Source organism: Panicum hallii, chromosome 9, assembly GCF_002211085.1.
Source record: "Panicum hallii strain FIL2 chromosome 9, PHallii_v3.1, whole genome shotgun sequence".
In the NCBI taxonomy this organism is placed as follows: domain Eukaryota; kingdom Viridiplantae; phylum Streptophyta; class Magnoliopsida; order Poales; family Poaceae; genus Panicum; species Panicum hallii.
This window is the reverse complement of record NC_038050.1, coordinates 72,378,831-72,395,637: the sequence shown is the minus strand read 5'-3', so window position 1 is coordinate 72,395,637 and position 16,807 is coordinate 72,378,831. Positions and strand designations below refer to the sequence as shown.

The 16,807-nt window shown below is 46.9% G+C and overlaps 3 protein-coding genes and 1 non-coding gene across 5 annotated transcripts; 2 read left to right on the top strand and 2 right to left on the bottom strand.

The window, feature by feature from the left end:
* Nucleotides 1-2,919: 2,919 nt before the first annotated feature.
* Nucleotides 2,920-6,226, top strand: LOC112872579 (probable LRR receptor-like serine/threonine-protein kinase At1g12460). Its single transcript, XM_025935630.1, has 2 exons — nt 2,920-4,464; nt 4,553-6,226. The coding sequence occupies exons 1-2, from the start codon at nt 3,281-3,283 to the stop codon at nt 6,042-6,044; spliced, it is 2,676 nt and encodes an 891-aa protein (XP_025791415.1). The 5' UTR covers nt 2,920-3,280; the 3' UTR covers nt 6,045-6,226.
* Nucleotides 6,227-6,334: 108 nt separating this feature from the next.
* Nucleotides 6,335-7,977, top strand: LOC112872580. Its single transcript, XM_025935631.1, has 2 exons — nt 6,335-7,285; nt 7,638-7,977. Exons 1-2 carry the CDS (start codon nt 6,605-6,607, stop codon nt 7,671-7,673), a joined length of 717 nt encoding a protein of 238 aa, XP_025791416.1. The 5' UTR covers nt 6,335-6,604; the 3' UTR covers nt 7,674-7,977.
* Nucleotides 7,978-8,134: 157 nt separating this feature from the next.
* On the bottom strand, nt 8,135-8,208 carry TRNAN-GUU. The gene has a single exon. It is a non-coding gene; the product is annotated as a tRNA-Asn (tRNA).
* A 452-nt stretch (nt 8,209-8,660) lies between these two features.
* On the bottom strand, nt 8,661-16,098 carry LOC112874138 (K(+) efflux antiporter 5). Of its 2 annotated transcripts, none has more exons than XM_025937312.1 (20): nt 15,485-16,098; nt 15,178-15,221; nt 14,246-14,310; nt 14,056-14,140; nt 13,891-13,952; nt 13,705-13,780; nt 13,556-13,630; nt 13,159-13,230; nt 12,961-13,044; nt 12,786-12,854; nt 12,489-12,566; nt 11,979-12,067; nt 11,764-11,860; nt 11,172-11,225; nt 10,559-10,654; nt 10,122-10,310; nt 9,958-10,035; nt 9,792-9,836; nt 9,622-9,717; nt 8,661-9,204 (listed from the first exon to the last, which is right to left on the bottom strand). In XM_025937312.1, the coding sequence occupies exons 1-20, from the start codon at nt 15,723-15,725 to the stop codon at nt 9,151-9,153; spliced, it is 1,749 nt and encodes a 582-aa protein (XP_025793097.1). In that variant the 5' UTR covers nt 15,726-16,098; the 3' UTR covers nt 8,661-9,150. The 2 variants fall into 2 exon arrangements, with proteins under 2 accessions (XP_025793097.1, XP_025793098.1); XM_025937313.1 differs by having other exon boundaries at nt 8,661-9,192; nt 15,485-16,096.
* Between the last annotated feature and the right edge of the window lie 709 nt (nt 16,099-16,807).

Genomic DNA, 16,807 nt, shown 5'->3' with positions numbered 1-16,807 from the left:
CGTGCCGATAGATACGGCACGGCAGTCACGTCCCGTCCCTGGCGCCACGCTTTGTCACTTCGTCATGATGAAGGCGTGTCCGCCATGTCATGATGATGTTGCGTCCATCCCTTTGCGAGCACGGGATGGTAGAATAGTGGCGGCCGGCTGCCACAGCATTAGAACCGTGACACGTGGAGGGGGTGGTTGGCCGTGTACGACAAGTTGACCCCGATGGACCGTGGAGGGGTGGTTAGCCGTGTATGACAAGTTGATCCCGAGGTTCATCTTTATCCTCCGCACCTACTTTTAAGGTCCGCAGGTACGCCGGATATGGCCTCCCGACCAGCCTACTAGTGAGGGAGGTAGGCACGTGCAAGACGGAACTCAGTCGAAATCCTCGGATGGAGCCTTTGATGTTCATACAGTTAGGGACATGGACCTTGATCATCCCGCCTACATTGTTATTAACTCATGCAGACGGGCACATATTCCCAGCGCGGTCTTGATCCGTGTCAACATGAGCCCGTTAGGATCCCGAATCGCTGGACCCGTCAGGTGGCGACACGGCCTGGCAGTGACAGCAATGGCGCCGGTCGCCTGCGGTAGCGTGGCCTCGTAGGTTGGCATGGCGCCGCCCCGAGAGATATACAGATTAGACCCTTATAATTTTACAAATAGCTCCCTAGTTCAGATCGTGATTAATGAATCGTGATCCGATATTTTACAAATATCCCCTTATATGGATCCGATATTTTGCAAAAGGCCCCTCTCCCTCTTCCGTGGATCGGCCGACGGCGACGGCCGCCGCACCTTCCGTCCACTGCAGGCCCGAAGGGTCCAAACTATCCATCCCCAGCTCCAATCCTATCAGAGGCTTTCCTGCCCTCCGAATCAAAGAATATTCGCGCCCCTGTGACCATGTGGCAAGGTTCGGGAGGAGCGATTCATCGGCTGCCATGGCGGCGACGGCAATGGCGCCGGTCGCTGGCGGCGGCACGGCCCCATCAGCTGGAGCCACGAGTGCTGCTGCACGATGATCACCACAGCGATGGAATGGGAGCATTCGGCGAACGATTGTGACCGTTGCTGCTGCGGAAAGAATGTGTGGCGGCCGCAAGACCTTGCCATGGCAATGGCATGTTCTTCGGAGAAGCCACCAGTTCGTGGATGTGCATCATCTCGCGTTGTTTATGGTACATTGCTGCAAACTTCTACTTGACTGTTGAGATTGTTCCTTGTCGTTCAACTCCATTTCTGCTAAAGAAGTAGGCCGCAGTTGAATGGATTAAATTGGCACAAGGGATTTGCATTGGGCTGATGCAATAATTTGTTTCATCAGCTCAGTCTTCTGTATTGAATTGTCACCATGTCTAGAGAAATGTAGCGCTGAATTGGCCACTAATTTTCCACATACAAGCTGAATTATAGTATCTCTGAATTAAAACTAGAAACTCCTTGATGTGCTGATGGAATTGAAGTTGATGTCAGTCTGACCACTCCATCCATTGGCTTGGTACTGCTACCAGTGGTTATCCATGTGACCGTTTTGTGACTTTTCTTGCATACATTCCCCCCCCCCCACATGCCCTTTAACAAAATTGTGTTTCCTAAGATAGTGTGCGTTGAAAATTTTAGTAGTTTTCTGTGCAGTCTTTGGTTTCAAAACTTTGTCATTTGGTTGCCTTGTAAGATGTGATCTGCCTTGCTTGTGGTTGTGGTACTGTTTTTACCTCATGCCGGAAATAGATACATTACTGTCCATTTCATAATCAGGAAGAGCCAGAAGTTGTGGCTTCTTGATACTGAGATGGTTGTGCACTGCAGGAACTTCTTTTAGGCCATAAATCAAGTTCCGCAAATAATCCAAGTGAAATGTCTTGTTAGAAAATGAAAGATAGTGAAGTGCAACTATCTCGTGACTCGAAGAGCTGTGAGATTCGTGATCTATGAGAGAGAAATGCTTTGAGGTGGACAGAGATACCTCTACGTTTTTTTATTTCTTTGCTACCCCTCCGTTTCAAATTATAGACCATTTTAGTATTTTTAGGTGCATAATTTTGTACTATATATCTAGGTACTTCATATATCTTGATACATAGAAAAATTATACACCTAAATATACTAAAATGATCTACGGTTTGGAACGGAGAGAGCAGTTTGCATGCGGAACCAGAAAGATACGACAATGGGACGCATCGTTTGGCAAGCACGTCTGTGATCATTGCCGACCAAAAGGCACGCCAACTCCCTCAAAGAGCTGAGAAAGAGCACTGGGCGTACGCAGTGGCCACCGCAGTGCTCCTCATCTCTTATCGACTCTGCTAAAAGAGCAATTGGTGGCGGGCTCCTCCGGTAGGCCCCTCTCCTCTTCCCTGAACTCAACTCCGATCCGTAAAATAATCTTGGCACCAACGACCTGTTGCCTGTGACAGCCCACAGCCGGCGCGACGCGCATCAGCTCGACCGTGCTTCCGTTGCGCACATGACTCCACGGCAGATGATATCGTCGTGCCACGGTACAGCACCCAGGACGACACGAAACGAACGTGACGTGTGTGGTGTGGTGTGGGCCGCATGCAGCCATCCACCTTCGTACCTTGTACAGGCTCGGCCTCGCATCGCCAGTCCGTAGGCGTACGCAACGGGGAACGTAGGCACGTAGGCTCTTCGTCCTGCCCGGCCACCCCAATCGGCTCGGCGGCGCCCACCAAACAGCGCCGCTCCCGCCTTGGAAAAGCAGCAGCGGCAGGGTGGGTGGATCCCCAACCCCAACCCCAACCCGCGCCCTCCCCTTTCCGCCGTATCATTCCGTCTACCACCACCCCCCGCTGACCTGACCCCAGAAAGCCAAGCGTCTCGCTCGCCTAGATTTCACGTGTAAATGCCGCCGCTACGGCCACCCACCTGACCGACCTGTGAATTCCTCCGGCTCCCGACCTAACGCGTCCGCTCCGCCCGGTCGCCGGAACACCACCCATCATCGGTTCGGTTCGGGACAATGTCGAGGCAGCCGGCGCGCAACACGAAATGAGAGCTGGATGAGGGGAGCGTCCTGTCCGAGCGTGTCACGCGGGGGCGGCCGCTCGCTCGCTCGCTTGGCGTGGTACCAGCTCGCGCCCCGCACCATAACGCACGCCACCCACCGCCACCTACTCGCCTGCTCCTTTACTCGGCGCCGTGGCTGGCAGTTAACGGCCGCTTAAACTACTACTGCCAGCGGCGGCGGCAGTGCTGTGCTGGTGCTGGTGCTGATGCTAATGCTGCGGCGGCGTGCGGTGGCACAGCGCGGCCTGTCGCGATGACGCGCTCCTACCGGGCAGCCGCGGCGGCGGCGGCGCTTCTTCTGGCCCCGCTGCTGCTGCTGCTGCCGCATTGGGCCGCCGCCGCCACGGACGCCGAGCGGCGGGCGCTGCTGGACTTCAAGGCCGCCATCACCGCGGACCCGACTGGGGTGCTCGCGACGTGGACGCCGTCGGGGGACCCCTGCGCCTTCGTCGGGGTCACCTGCGGCCCGTCATCCGGCGCCGTGCAGCGCCTGCGCATACACGGCGCGGGCCTCGCGGGTGCGCTCGCGCCCTCCCTCGCGCGCCTCCCCGCGCTCGAGTCCATCTCGCTCTTCGGCAACCGCCTCGAGGGCGGCGTCCCGCCCAGCCTCCGCGCCCTCGCGCCCACGCTCCGCAAGCTCAACCTCAGCCGGAACGCGCTGGCCGGCGAGATCCCGCCCTTCCTCGGCGCATTCCCATGGCTCCGCCTGCTCGACCTCTCCTACAACGCCTTCGCCGGCGAGATCCCCGCCGCGCTCTTCGACCCCTGCCTCCGCCTCCGCTACGTCTCGCTCGCGCACAACAACCTCACCGGCCCCGTACCGCCCGGCATTGCCAAATGCTCGCGGCTCGCCGGGTTCGACTTCTCCTACAACCGCCTCTCCGGCGAGCTCCCGGACCAAGTCTGCGCGCCGCCGGAGATGAACTACATCTCCGTCCGAAGCAACTCGCTCTCCGGCGATTTAGCCGCCAAGCTCACCTCCTGCAGCAGCATTGACTTCTTCGACGTCGGGAGCAACCGCTTCTCCGGAGCTGCGCCCTTTGCCCTCCTCGGCACGGTAAACATCACCTACTTCAACGTCTCCTCCAACGCCTTCGATGGCGAAATTCCCAGCATTACAACTTGCGGCAGCAAATTCTCCTACTTCGACGCGTCGGGCAACCAGCTCACGGGGCCGGTGCCCGAGAGCGTGGTCAATTGCCGCAACCTCAGGGTTTTGGATTTGGGGGCGAATGCTCTTGCTGGAGTTGTACCACCTGTGATTGGGACACTGCGGTCACTCTCCGTGCTCCGGCTCGCCGGCAACGCCGGTATTTCCGGTTCAATCCCAGCTGAGCTTGGGGGGACTGAGATGCTTGTCACACTGGACCTCGCGGGCCTTGCTCTCACAGGAGAGATTCCAGGGTCCCTCAGCCAGTGTCAGTTCTTGCTTGAGCTGTAAGTGTTTGTTCAGTACTTGCACTGCTGCAATTCTCCTGTGGTACAATGTTTCTACGTACTGACTAGCTAAATTAAATCAACGCAGGAATCTTTCTGGCAACAAACTGCAAGGAGCGATGCCAAGCACACTCAACAACTTAACTTACCTCAAGATGCTTGACCTCCACAGGAACCAGCTTGATGGGGGCATTCCCGTGACACTTGGGCAGCTCACAAACCTTGTTCTCCTAGACCTCTCTGAGAATCAACTGACTGGGCCAATCCCTCAAGAGCTTGGAAACCTCTCTAACCTTATGCATTTTAATGTGTCCTTCAATAACCTGTCTGGCATGATCCCTTTAGTGCCGGTCGTGCAGAAGTTTGATTTCACTGCATTCATGGACAACCCGTTACTATGCGGCCATCCATTGAACACTCTCTGTGGGAGGCAGGGGCACCGGAAACGATTGGGTGTGCCTATCATAATTGCCATTGTTGCTGCAGCCCTCATACTTATCGGGATATGCATTGTTTGTGCGTTGAACATCAAGGCCTATACATGCAAGAGTAGAGATGAGGACAGGAAGGAAGAGGAAGAGGTTCTGGTGTCTGAGAGCACCACAATTGCATCACCAGGCTCAAATGCGATCATCGGAAAATTGGTGCTTTTTAGCAAGAGCTTGCCTTCAAGATATGAAGATTGGGAAACCGGAACTAAGGCACTACTTGATAAAGATTGTCTCATTGGTGGTGGGTCAATCGGTACGGTGTACAAAGCCACTTTTGAAAACGGCCTATCCATTGCTGTGAAGAAATTGGAGACCCTAGGGAGGGTGAGAGACCAGGATGAGTTTGAGCATGAGATGAGCCAACTTGGTAACCTCAGCCACCCCAATTTGGTTGCTTTCCAGGGTTACTATTGGTCATCCTCAATGCAGTTGCTTCTGTCCGAATTTATGGCCAACGGGAGCTTGTATGACCATCTCCATGGGAACCATCCTTATGGTTTCTCTGAGAGCAGCAGCAGAGGTGGTGGAGGTGAGCTGTCTTGGGAACGGAGGTTCAACATTGCACTTGTTGCAGCACGGGCGCTTGCTTACCTTCACCATGACTGCCGGCCACAGATCCTGCATCTCAATATCAAATCCTCCAACATAATGTTAGATGGGAAATATGAAGGTAAGCTGGCTGATTATGGATTGGGGAAGCTATTGCCAATTCTAGGAAGCATTGAATTGAGCAGAATTCACACCGCTATTGGGTATATTGCACCGGAGCTAGCGTCTCCGAGTTTGAGATATAGTGATAAAAGTGATGTATTTAGCTTTGGGGTGGTTTTACTTGAGATTGTGACAGGGAAGAAACCAGTAGACAGCCCTGGGATGGCTACTGCAGTGGTTCTGCATGATTATGTTAGGGAGATTTTGGAGGATGGAACTGCATCAGACTGCTTTGATCGAAACCTGAGGGGATTTGTTGAAGCTGAATTGATTCAGGTGCTCAAGTTGGGCCTAGTGTGCACTTCCAACACACCATCAAGCCGGCCTAGCATGGCAGAGGTGGTACAGTTCTTGGAGTCGGTTAGAACTAGTTCTTGATCTTCTGCTGTCAGAACATAGTAGATGAATAGGAGGTAACAGGAAAGGCGTTTATGATTTTTTCAACAGATGAAGATCACATTTTTTTTAATTCTTTACTGTGGTCAGTTTCATTTGTAAATTTATTTAGTTTTGTTTCTGAATAAGTGATTATTTTGATCAAATTACCAATTCCCTGTTCATGGTTTCATCCTTTTCGTTTTCCGTCCCTACAGTCCACTTTTTAACCATGGAAAAATGCAAATGCAAGAGCAGTTGCTGAGATCTGAGGACTTTTTTTTTTTGTTGTTCATGGTTAAAAAGTGTTGTCGTTGTTGTTGTTGTTGTTGTTCATGGTCAGAGCTAAAGAGGAGTTGGTATTGTCTAATTGTATTTGGCAAAATTATGTATTTCTAGCTTGCAGGTATACAAAGGAACAGTTGAACAAGAGCACTGTGATGCCGGAGCAGCTCATCTAACCCACAACTTCTCCTACATATATCAGCAGGGCAGGCAAGATCTGCAACAACACAGCACAACACAACACAAATTTCATTCATCCCCAAACCAAGTACCTCAAAATGGATGGGGAGCTTGAACTGCCTGAATTCAACCCTCGGGAACGTGTGAAGCAGCAGATTTCAGTCCCATTTCTCTGGGAGATGAAACCTGGCGCGCCCAAAAGGGACTGGGTCATTTCCAAGCCAGTGCCAGCAGTGAGTGCATGCCCATCCCCGACCCCGACAAAGCTTGTTGTGAGCGTGCCATTCCAGTGGGAAGAAAAGCCTGGGAAGCCTATACAAGAAGCATCTCCCTTTCATGTGCTCCCTGACCATGGTGGCTTTTCAGCATCTTCCCGCTCACTGAACCCTTTTGCGTTCGACAGCGAGGAGGAATACTCGCTTGGTTTTGATCTGGAAGCGTTTGGTTTTCCAGACAACAACGACACTTCTGGTGCTGCAGCAGCAGCATGGGCAGATCGCTCCTCCGGCCGTCGTGACGCTTGGTTCTCGTTTTCAGAGTCAGAAGATTACAGCCACTCCAGTGGTGATACTTCAGCCCAGGAACAGGAGTTCCAGTTTCCCCGGGCACCTTCAGAGAAGAGCTGGGAGGTTGCCAACGACGAGGATCAGCTGACCGATCCATGGAGCCCTCCGAGGAGCGCGGTGACGACACTGGAGGAGCTTATGGTGCTCAGCCGGAGACTGAGGTGCGGACAAGGGTTGCCAGTTGATGTCGGCAAGAAGAGCCTCTCCTCCGTGGTAATCTTCTCTACACTTCTTCACATTCAGCTTTGTTTAAACCTGAAACACCTTCCATTTAATAATCTGAAACAAGCTTGCGAACCTGTAAAGTTAGTTACATTAATCAGTTAAAAAATACAAAAAGTATCACATCGCTGCTGCATATTCAGACAAATTCGTATCATATCGTCATGGGCATGGGACCATTACATCGACGTTGCCGTTGAGGCAACAGGCAACCCACGGATGCTTCTCCTGATTGGCATCGCCAAGGCTTAAAAAATTGTCCGAGTTGCATGATGCAGACACCGCAACTGCTCTCGTTTCTGACAGTGGTTTGTCCACGGTCTTGCTCTGTCTGGTTTTTCAGGAGCTCATCAAGAAGTTCCTAATCGTGTGTTGTTAGCCGAACGGCTCCGGGGTTGCTGCACATGGCCAAACGGTACAGCGTGCACGTGAGACCATAATGGAGGAGGCATGGCAAAGTGGCGCGTTCGAGGGTAGAAAGCCTAGCTGTCCAGTGACTGGTGTTGTACTGTCGTCTCGTGAAAATCTTGGTCTTTGTTGTGAACGGTGTTCAAGAGAAACACTGATTTTTCTTTGTGCTACAAATCTGTAAGACATGTTCCGTTGTTTGCCCATCTTATCACTCTTTCATGTGATATGGAGCTAGCGGGTATTGAACGTGAAACTAGTGAACTTTACTTTCATAGTAGCAGCTCCAAGAACATGTATTGGATTTTTCGGATGAACTCAGGGGAGACAACGTCCAAACTTCATGCATAAAAGGATACATGTAAAAACAGTGGTGCTGTGTGGTGAAATTACAAAAAATAAATCATGTGACTGTTTGGTTAAAAAAAAATTCGCTAGAAGGAGGGCTTGAACCTCCGACCTTATGGTTAACAGCCATACGCTCTAACCAACTGAGCTATTCCAGCTTTTGGTGGGATGTTGAAATGTTATCCTAAATAAATGCTTTGAATTCATGACTAGATTAGAATTCGAGATCGTGCGTCTCTGTCGCATATCTAGATTCCTGAACGCACTATGGTCAAAGCTGCATGGGCAACAGCTCGCAGCAGGAAAAGGCCAGGCACGCGCGCTGCGCATGTGCGTCCGGCAGCACCCCCTTCTGAAGCAACCGCAAAGCGTCAAATGCCATTACCTCAGGCCGGTTCCGCTCCAGCTAGATCGTGCCTGTTTAATAGCCGCACCCACTTTGGATCACGAGCCAGCATTAACCAGAATCAGATACTACCACTACCACACAGCGAAAGTCATGGCAACCACCCCCTCCAGGCCTTGTCCGATGGATACGACAACCGGTACGCACCAAAGGACGGCACCATCAAGCTGTCCTCCAACAAACAAATGGTAGTACGAGCAAAAGTTAACCATCGATAACAGGAACTACACTGTGTTATGATCAACTGGATGGATGGATGTGTTCATGTGTCAATTGACAAGACGATTGACAAGAACAGAGCAAATACACACTACAAAATACAGCTTTGCCATCATCTCCTGACAATAGAATAGTGGTAAATTTGAGCACAAGGTCCCAAAATACCTATTCTAGCTTCCTAAATTGAGTTGGCAAGAATGATACAAAACCAAGGCCCATCAGCGCCTTACTCGTATGGACAAACCCCCGTGTATGCTACCTTGACAACATATACAGTATGTACACCTCAAAATCTCAATAAAAAGAATGCTATACGGCTCCGTGGCTGGCCAAGCTGTTAATTTTGGCCATCGCTTCGTGTTCCCACAGAAGGGATTGGTGCAGTTGTTTCTCCAATGCAACCACGGCATGTGCAAAGAGTCAACGCACAAATAAATCACCGTCAGTTGAAAGAATGTCGTAGCCAGGCAAAATGTTAGAGCGATCTGTTGTGGGCTTCAAGCATAACGGCTTTCTCCTGTAAAGGAAGCTGAAATATTATCAGATATGGAATTAAAAAGAATATGGATATAAGACTGATTGTGCCTATGGGACTGGCTCTGCTACTTTAGATTTATATGTGTACTGGCAGAAATAACAGCCATGTAAACGCTCCAGTTTCCATTGAAAAATACAATTTTTATTTTTCAGATTCAAGTATAAAGTATAAACATGGAAACAGGAGGGCTGGACCAGCTAACAAGGTACTTCACAAAACAATAAACACAAATGTCAAACCTAAGGTAGTAGTTTATCTTGGACATTTCTTTAAAACCTAACCCTATCTAGATTCTAGATCATGAACTTTGAACACATGTTTTACTATTCCAACCACCAATGTCTATTGATTAAGTCGAGCTTTGAACACTAGTGGGCAAAATCAGCAAAGAAGGTAAGCAAAGCATACCTCATTCTGCATGCTGTTTTCTGTGGGGAACCAACGCATAAGGATGCCAAGGTGCATTACCACAGGAATTAGTTTGAAGATGAGAGGAGTTGTTACCTGCAACAGTGAAATAAAGTGACAAATGTATACCTAACAGCTAAGGACCATAATTCAGACATAAAGGTATTTACCAAGCTAAGTGCAGTTGTTCCCAGCAATAGCAGATACATCTTCCCCTGCAAAATAATAATTTAAAGCTAAGAAATTTTATCATGCGTGTGTGACAACCTGGAGTTGCTATTTTAAAAATGAAGTATGTCTGAAAGAAAACAAATGAATGAAATGAGAGTAATTCACCCCAACAAGATGAAGATGGGAAGCACGGCTCAAAAGCACAAAAGCAAACTCTCCTATTTGAGCTAAGGATAGCCCAACCTTGGTCAGACAAGAAAGAAAGAGTGAGAATACATTTCAAGATTGCAGAAATACTGATGGACAGCCAAAAAGGGACAGATACTTACAACAAAAGCTGTTCTGATGCTGTATCCAAATGCCTTTACGACAACAGTTACGACTATACTCTTTACTATTATAACCAGTATAACAGCTGCAAGTAATATGTCAACATGATTCCACAAGAACTTAACATGTATGAGCATCCCAATGCTTGCAAGGAAGAGTGCTGCAAATAAATTGCGAATGGCTTCCACCTTAAAATAAATAAATAAAAGTTAGAGATAGTTCAGCTACTCTAATGAAACGTCCACATCCAATTATTAAAGCATGCTAAACTGAGATAAGCTCAAACTAAGCAAAGCTATAGATGAACTCCTTCCAAAGCGGTCTAACTCTTTATAACTCCTAAATTGACGAAGCAAGAAAAATAGAGAAATGTAAACAGTTGGTTGCCAGTAAAGTCAGATGGTTGCACAAAAGTCAACTGAATACAGAATAGCACCTGCTCCAAAGTATGATGAGCAAAATCCGTGGTAGATATCATAACGCCAGCAAGAAATGATCCCAATTCAAGACTCAATCCGAAATAATCACTGCACTGGCAAATACAAAGGCACAACGTCAGTCTATCAACATAAGTAGTGTTGTATGTATGCTGATGGGACATGTAAATAGATGAGGGTGAAAAAGAAAGAAAATAAAAGCATTATACTACCAGTTATCCCTCTCATGTCACAATGTTAAGATTCACAATAAAGTAGCATAACTAATCAATTCGTTATCTCATGGATAATGAACCGATTTGTTCATACAGGGAGAAATGAAACTAACTCACAATGCTGGGGTCATTATTCCATTTCCCGCTTTTAGTTGTCTTAATGCCAACTATGAACAACTACCGAAGTTGTGATGCCAACATGAGAATAGCTGATACCCCAAGTGAAGAAACCATATCCATCTATAATGCTTCATGAAAAGACTTTATGCTATACCAGTCACCAGTGCACAGACAAGAATTTGATACTACTGCCATTTGTCGCATTGCATTTTTATGCCTGCCTGTAAAGTCAAAATGGAGCCTGAACAAAATACCCGACATGAAACAAAAAAATTACCCAGGCTAGCAGCAAGCAGAAAGCGACGGAGGCCAACTGGTAGAGTTCATTTGTCTGCATATATCAAAAAAAAAAGGAAGTGAGGGAAAATGCAGGTACATCAGAGAATGTTAAGCAGAAAAATATTAATTATATCTTATCATTATGTGAACATATATTTTGGAGAAAAGATCTCCTCGTTTTGTTTTATTTGTGAAATAATGGAATAAAAGCGCAAACAAGTCTACATTCAGTTTACGGTTCAAGACACGCTGACCAACAATAAAGAACATATATGATGTTTAGCCAGGTTTTTTTAAGATTCTGATAAACAAAAAAAACTAAGTGTTTGCTGAGCATAAAGGGTGTGCATTTCTTGTGACAAGCAAGAGTGCACAAAGTGGTATTGCAAATCATTATCTTACTACCTCTTCCACCACAAGAGAAAAAGAATGAAAATATAAGAAAAGACACCCACCCTGCCTCATGTGCACACACTTACTGAATATGAGTAAAAAAAGAAATGCAGCACCAAGCTGTCAGAAGCATCATCAAGTATCTATGAAAAGTAAAGGCAGACAGAATAAAAGAGGAACAGCTCAATTGGCCTAACCTGTGAAGATAACTGGATCATCAGTTTTAAGAATCTAGGAACAATTGACCATGTCATCATATATGTAACAGCTACAAATATGGACAGCACAAGCAACCTGCACATGCAAAACATTTCAGGGTCGACATCACTCAAGACATAAAAGGATTTTAAGATACATTTTTGTGACATGGCAATTTAGATTTTAGTAAAAACATGTATCCCCATATCCTTACAATTTCGCCATTGACATCACTCCTCCAAAAATGCCACTAGCACCTCCAAGAACAGGAAGGAGAGCAAATAGCAGGCCAACTGCACAATCCTGAAGTAAAGGAAACACAAATGTCATCATTGAATCTTAACGGAGGAGCAGTTATACAACACTAGCACATAAGAACTGCTTTCCATCAAGGGTGCTTACAGCTTACCAAGAAATATTAGGTACCATTTCTTTCACCACTTAAATACTAAGCCAATGTTAACTTGGCCATATCTTAAATGTCGATAAATGTGTTTTATTAAGATTGCCCTCAATGTATTTTTTATTTAAGCTCTGTAGCATGATAGACAGAACAATCTAATATCAAAATAAGAGGGAGGTTTCCCCTACTACTGAGTTAAAGATTCGGACTAACTATTTTTCAACAAATTCTATATGTTTCCAAATTTATATAATTTTTTTTCAGATCATAACCACAGAAGAGAAAACATATGAAAGAATTGGATTGGATGGGAGTCCTCACCTGAAGTATAAGCGTTCCGATTGTTACTTGACCATGAAGCGTGTTTGTACTGCCTTTTTCTACCAAAAACTTGGAAACCTGGGAGGATGGTAACAGATCAAATATCCTCATAAGTCAAAATAATTCTTAACTAATATGTGAATGTCAATTTGCCAGACCATTCGTATAATTGTAACATGCCCAAAATGTAGACCACTTACTCTGATCTCCAGTTCAAATGCCCATGCCAACCACATTGCGATAGTAAATGAGAAAAATAAGTATTTATAATGATAGCACTTGAACAAACACACTTACCACTGCAGTAGACGACATAGACAAGAAGGCACCAACAAACACCCCTTCAGATGATTTAGCACCACACAACTGGAGAAGTTACAAAATTACTTTTAGGTGAGCAGTGTTTCTATTACCGTGCTACATGCATTGTAGAAGCAGGAAATGTAATTTAAAGATTGGTAGGTGCATATACCGCTGCAGTGAGGCCACATAAGAACATGAACAGCGCAATCTGAAGTAGACCACCAAGTACAGCAACAGGACCAACCACTTTCAACTGATCGAAATGACAGAAACGGCAAGGAAGCCATTTGACATTTATATTTGTCAAAATTACTTTGGAAAGAGAAATATTAGCCTGAAGACAATATCCACAGATTTGTTTGGGTACCTTAGTCAGTGAAAACTCGAGACCAAGAGCAAAAAGAAGAAACACTACACCAAACTGAGCAAAGGTTTCCACCTGTAGTAGAACACAATAACTTTGATAAGTATACGACTTCAGTTAAATGCATAGCATAGGAGGCCAAATGGAACTAATCTTCTGGTGACTATTATTTAAGAGAAAGAAAAAGTTTGGACCATGCTTTCGGTAAACCTAACTTTAAGCCTTGCGTACATAAAATATGTTCTTTCAAATGTCCATACCAATCCTTTGGTGGGCATATGTAACAGAAAAATTGCTTAAATGAAACTGTAAAAAAATTATTTTTGATCAGAAAATTGAGAGAAAAGTAAGAAAAAAGGGGACAGAAGTGCAATTTGTAAGCTGCCAATGATTCTGTTACCTGCACCATTTCACTGATAAAGTTCAAACCCCCAGGTCCAACTAGAGAACCAGCAAGTAGGTAGCCAACAATAACCTGGAAGAATAACATAAATCATGCTTACTGAGGATACATGTAGTCTAGTATAATAATATCGCAGAATTACTGACCGGCTGCCCCAAACAAGAGAATATGATACCACCACCAGTAGCTGAAACAATTATAACCACCAGATCTTTAATCAATCTGCAATTGAGAAATTGATATAATGGGTTATGGGGCCTTAGTAGATTACATATGCATACAGGTGAAGGTATAGTCGGGAGGGGTGGGGTGGCGGGGGAAAAGCAGCTGACCTTAAATCTAATTGAAGTGTTGGATACTTTGATTTACGATTTGACATCACAAAAACATTATCCTGCACAAGGTTAGTGCCTCCGTTTAGTGATAACCAAACCGATCACAAGATGTTTCATAAGAAGTTAAAAAAAGTATATGAGTTATTAAGTGAATTTGCACACCTCTTTATCTATCACAGTTTCCAAGTCATCAGATGTCTCATCCTGACCTCCAAACATGTCACCTATTTGGAAAGGCTTTGGAGAACTGCACAAGAACCGCTGTGTAAGTCAGAAACTTGATATGGCAGGGTGCTACAGGAATAAATATTTTGACACAATGACAGCTGATGTTGAGAAATTCTGCCCATACTTTGTGTTCTGTGAATCATTCTTCTTCTTGTCATGTGTAATGACAGCTACTGTCTCCAAAACAGCCTGGGCAAAGAAAGAAAGTTATTTTTTTTGTTTATTGAACAAACCACATTAAAAGAAAAAAAATCTAGCATCCAAAAAAAAGAATGTTCTCCTCGCAAAGAAAAAATATTCTCAAGATTTTTTGTGTCCATTTTCTTTTGAAAAAAAAAGAGAAAATACACGGTGAGTTGTTTCAGTCCTTGCAATGCCAAAGTTAACTGTTTAGAGTAAACCAGATGTTGAGGTACTAGTAATATGAACACAACTCAAAAGGCAAAGATAAACTGGGAAAAATTCACATACAACAAGTTACTTCAGCAGAATGGGAAACTTACAAAAGTATAAAGTTTGACTTTCATAAGCATGAAAACATATATTCACAGTTTTAACTAACATGACATCTGTATCCATAGAACATAGGAGCAAATGCCATCAAATTATCTTGATAAGATGAGCTAAAAATCTTTTGATTAGCAAGGGGCATCATTTTTGTACGTGTAAACTTATAAAAAGAAACATTCTCTAATGGAGCTCTTCTCTTTGCTTTTAGTTCACTGTCTCACCAATCCCAGCAGGTCGTTGAGGCACTTCACTTTACTTTTCTCACTGATTCACCAAGCGGATTCTAACTATGCAGCTACATATGAAACTATTATATTTATGACTCAGCTTTCCCGAACTACCATGCCACATTTATTCACTCAAATTACTCATTACCAGTTCTTGTAGGTGACAATCTAAGGCTATGTGCATGAGGTTCCTTCACCACTTGTTGTGCACTTTTCAAAAAGGACCCATCTTACTAGATGTAAATGTTATACAGCAGCTTTGGAAAACATTATCCGAGAATAATTCACAACATGCATGCAAGAGGGAAGTCACACCTACTTGATGATCTGACACGCTGTTGTTGAAGCTACTCTTGTCAGGAGCTGCAAGAGAATGAGCAGAAGAGCAAATCATCATTAAGAATGTGCAGGATGTAACATGGTAGCTAATACAGTAGCAATTCACCAGACCAGGAGCACAGGACGTAACACGGTACAGCAAATGCTACAGCTTATTAAACCGTGAGAAATCCGTGGACGAGCCATTGCTGTCCAATTCAGCTCGTACTGAGCGACAAGGAAGCTCTCCCCTAAAAACCCAAATGCCTCGCGAGCGAAGCCAGTGCGGTGCAGATCCAGATTCGTACCGTCGGGCGTGTCGCTGTCCGCGAACTCCTTGTCGAGCACGCGGCCGAACATCTCGGCGATGCTGCCATCCCCGGTGGCGTTGTGCGTGCCGTTGGTGACGAGCGTCCCGTAGAACTTCTCCCGCATCTCCTTGTCGGGCCTCGCGGCCGCCGGCGCGAGGACCAGGGCGAGCGCTAGCGCGACGACGGCCGCGGCCAACCGCCGGCGAGGCGAGGGCCCCGCGGCGGCCGCGGGAGCCATCGGATCGGGCGGGCGCGGCGGCGCGCGAGCGAGCGTGCGGCGGCGGCGGCGGCGGGAGACGGGAGGGGAGGCAGCGAGATTTGCGGGTGGCGCGTCGGGGTCGGGGATTTTATTTCGCCGCGGGCGCGGGGAGATCGGTTGGCGTGCTGCGTGGTGGTCTGGTGGATGGAGTCGTCGTCCGATCGCGAGCGAGCACGAGGCCGGCTCAGGCGGCCGCAGCGGAGGCGGAGGGGAGAGCCGTTGCGTCGCGGCGTGACGGCACGGTGCCGGTGGTTATGCTTGGCAGCCTGGGTGTGGCGCGGCTCCCCGGCGCGCGCTGCGACGCTGCCACAGTGACGCCTGAACCTGGTACGGCGGGAGCAGGGCCCACTGGTCCAATTCCGTTCCAACTGACAACTTGCCAATTGCACCAGGCTGAAATTGTGTGGTTGCACCATTTCCGAGCTAATTTCCTGGCTGTGTGGTAATCGTTGTCAAGCACGGCATTAGATGGGTTCTGGTACGGGCCTCTCTGAAGTTTCCATGACAAAAATCAAAGGCGCACCTTCACATGACGCTCATCTTCGAGCACGGTACCAGCAGGTTCGCATGGCATGATGCGCAGAATAATCTGTGTGGCGCGCGTAGGTTTCGGTCGTGGTCGCACTCCAACTTTAAACTAAGCCTGTTCAAAGTAGCGGTAGAAATAGCACAAGGACAGAGCTCTCAGCTTATCTGCGCAAATTGACTGAGCAAACCCCCTCACGACTTTTCAAGCAAGAGTCCTGCGCTAATTCCCCAAGAAAAAGAGTGCTCCGTTTATCTACTCCTGCACGCACGAATTACAGTGCGGGACCGTATGGTATTTCCTGACGGTATCCCTGAAAGTACAAGCAGCCTGGTTGGTCGTGGGTCAGCATACATACGCAGACAGTGTCAGCACTAACAGCGATGCTAATAGACTTGCGTCTCGGAACGACGAAAGCCTCGGGCGCCTGATTTTGATTCCACCAGAGATTAGTTATTCCGGACGCATGCAATAGACAACTGTCACCCGGTCGGGTCACTTTTTTTTTTAACTTGGTGGAAATAAGCTGCCTCCA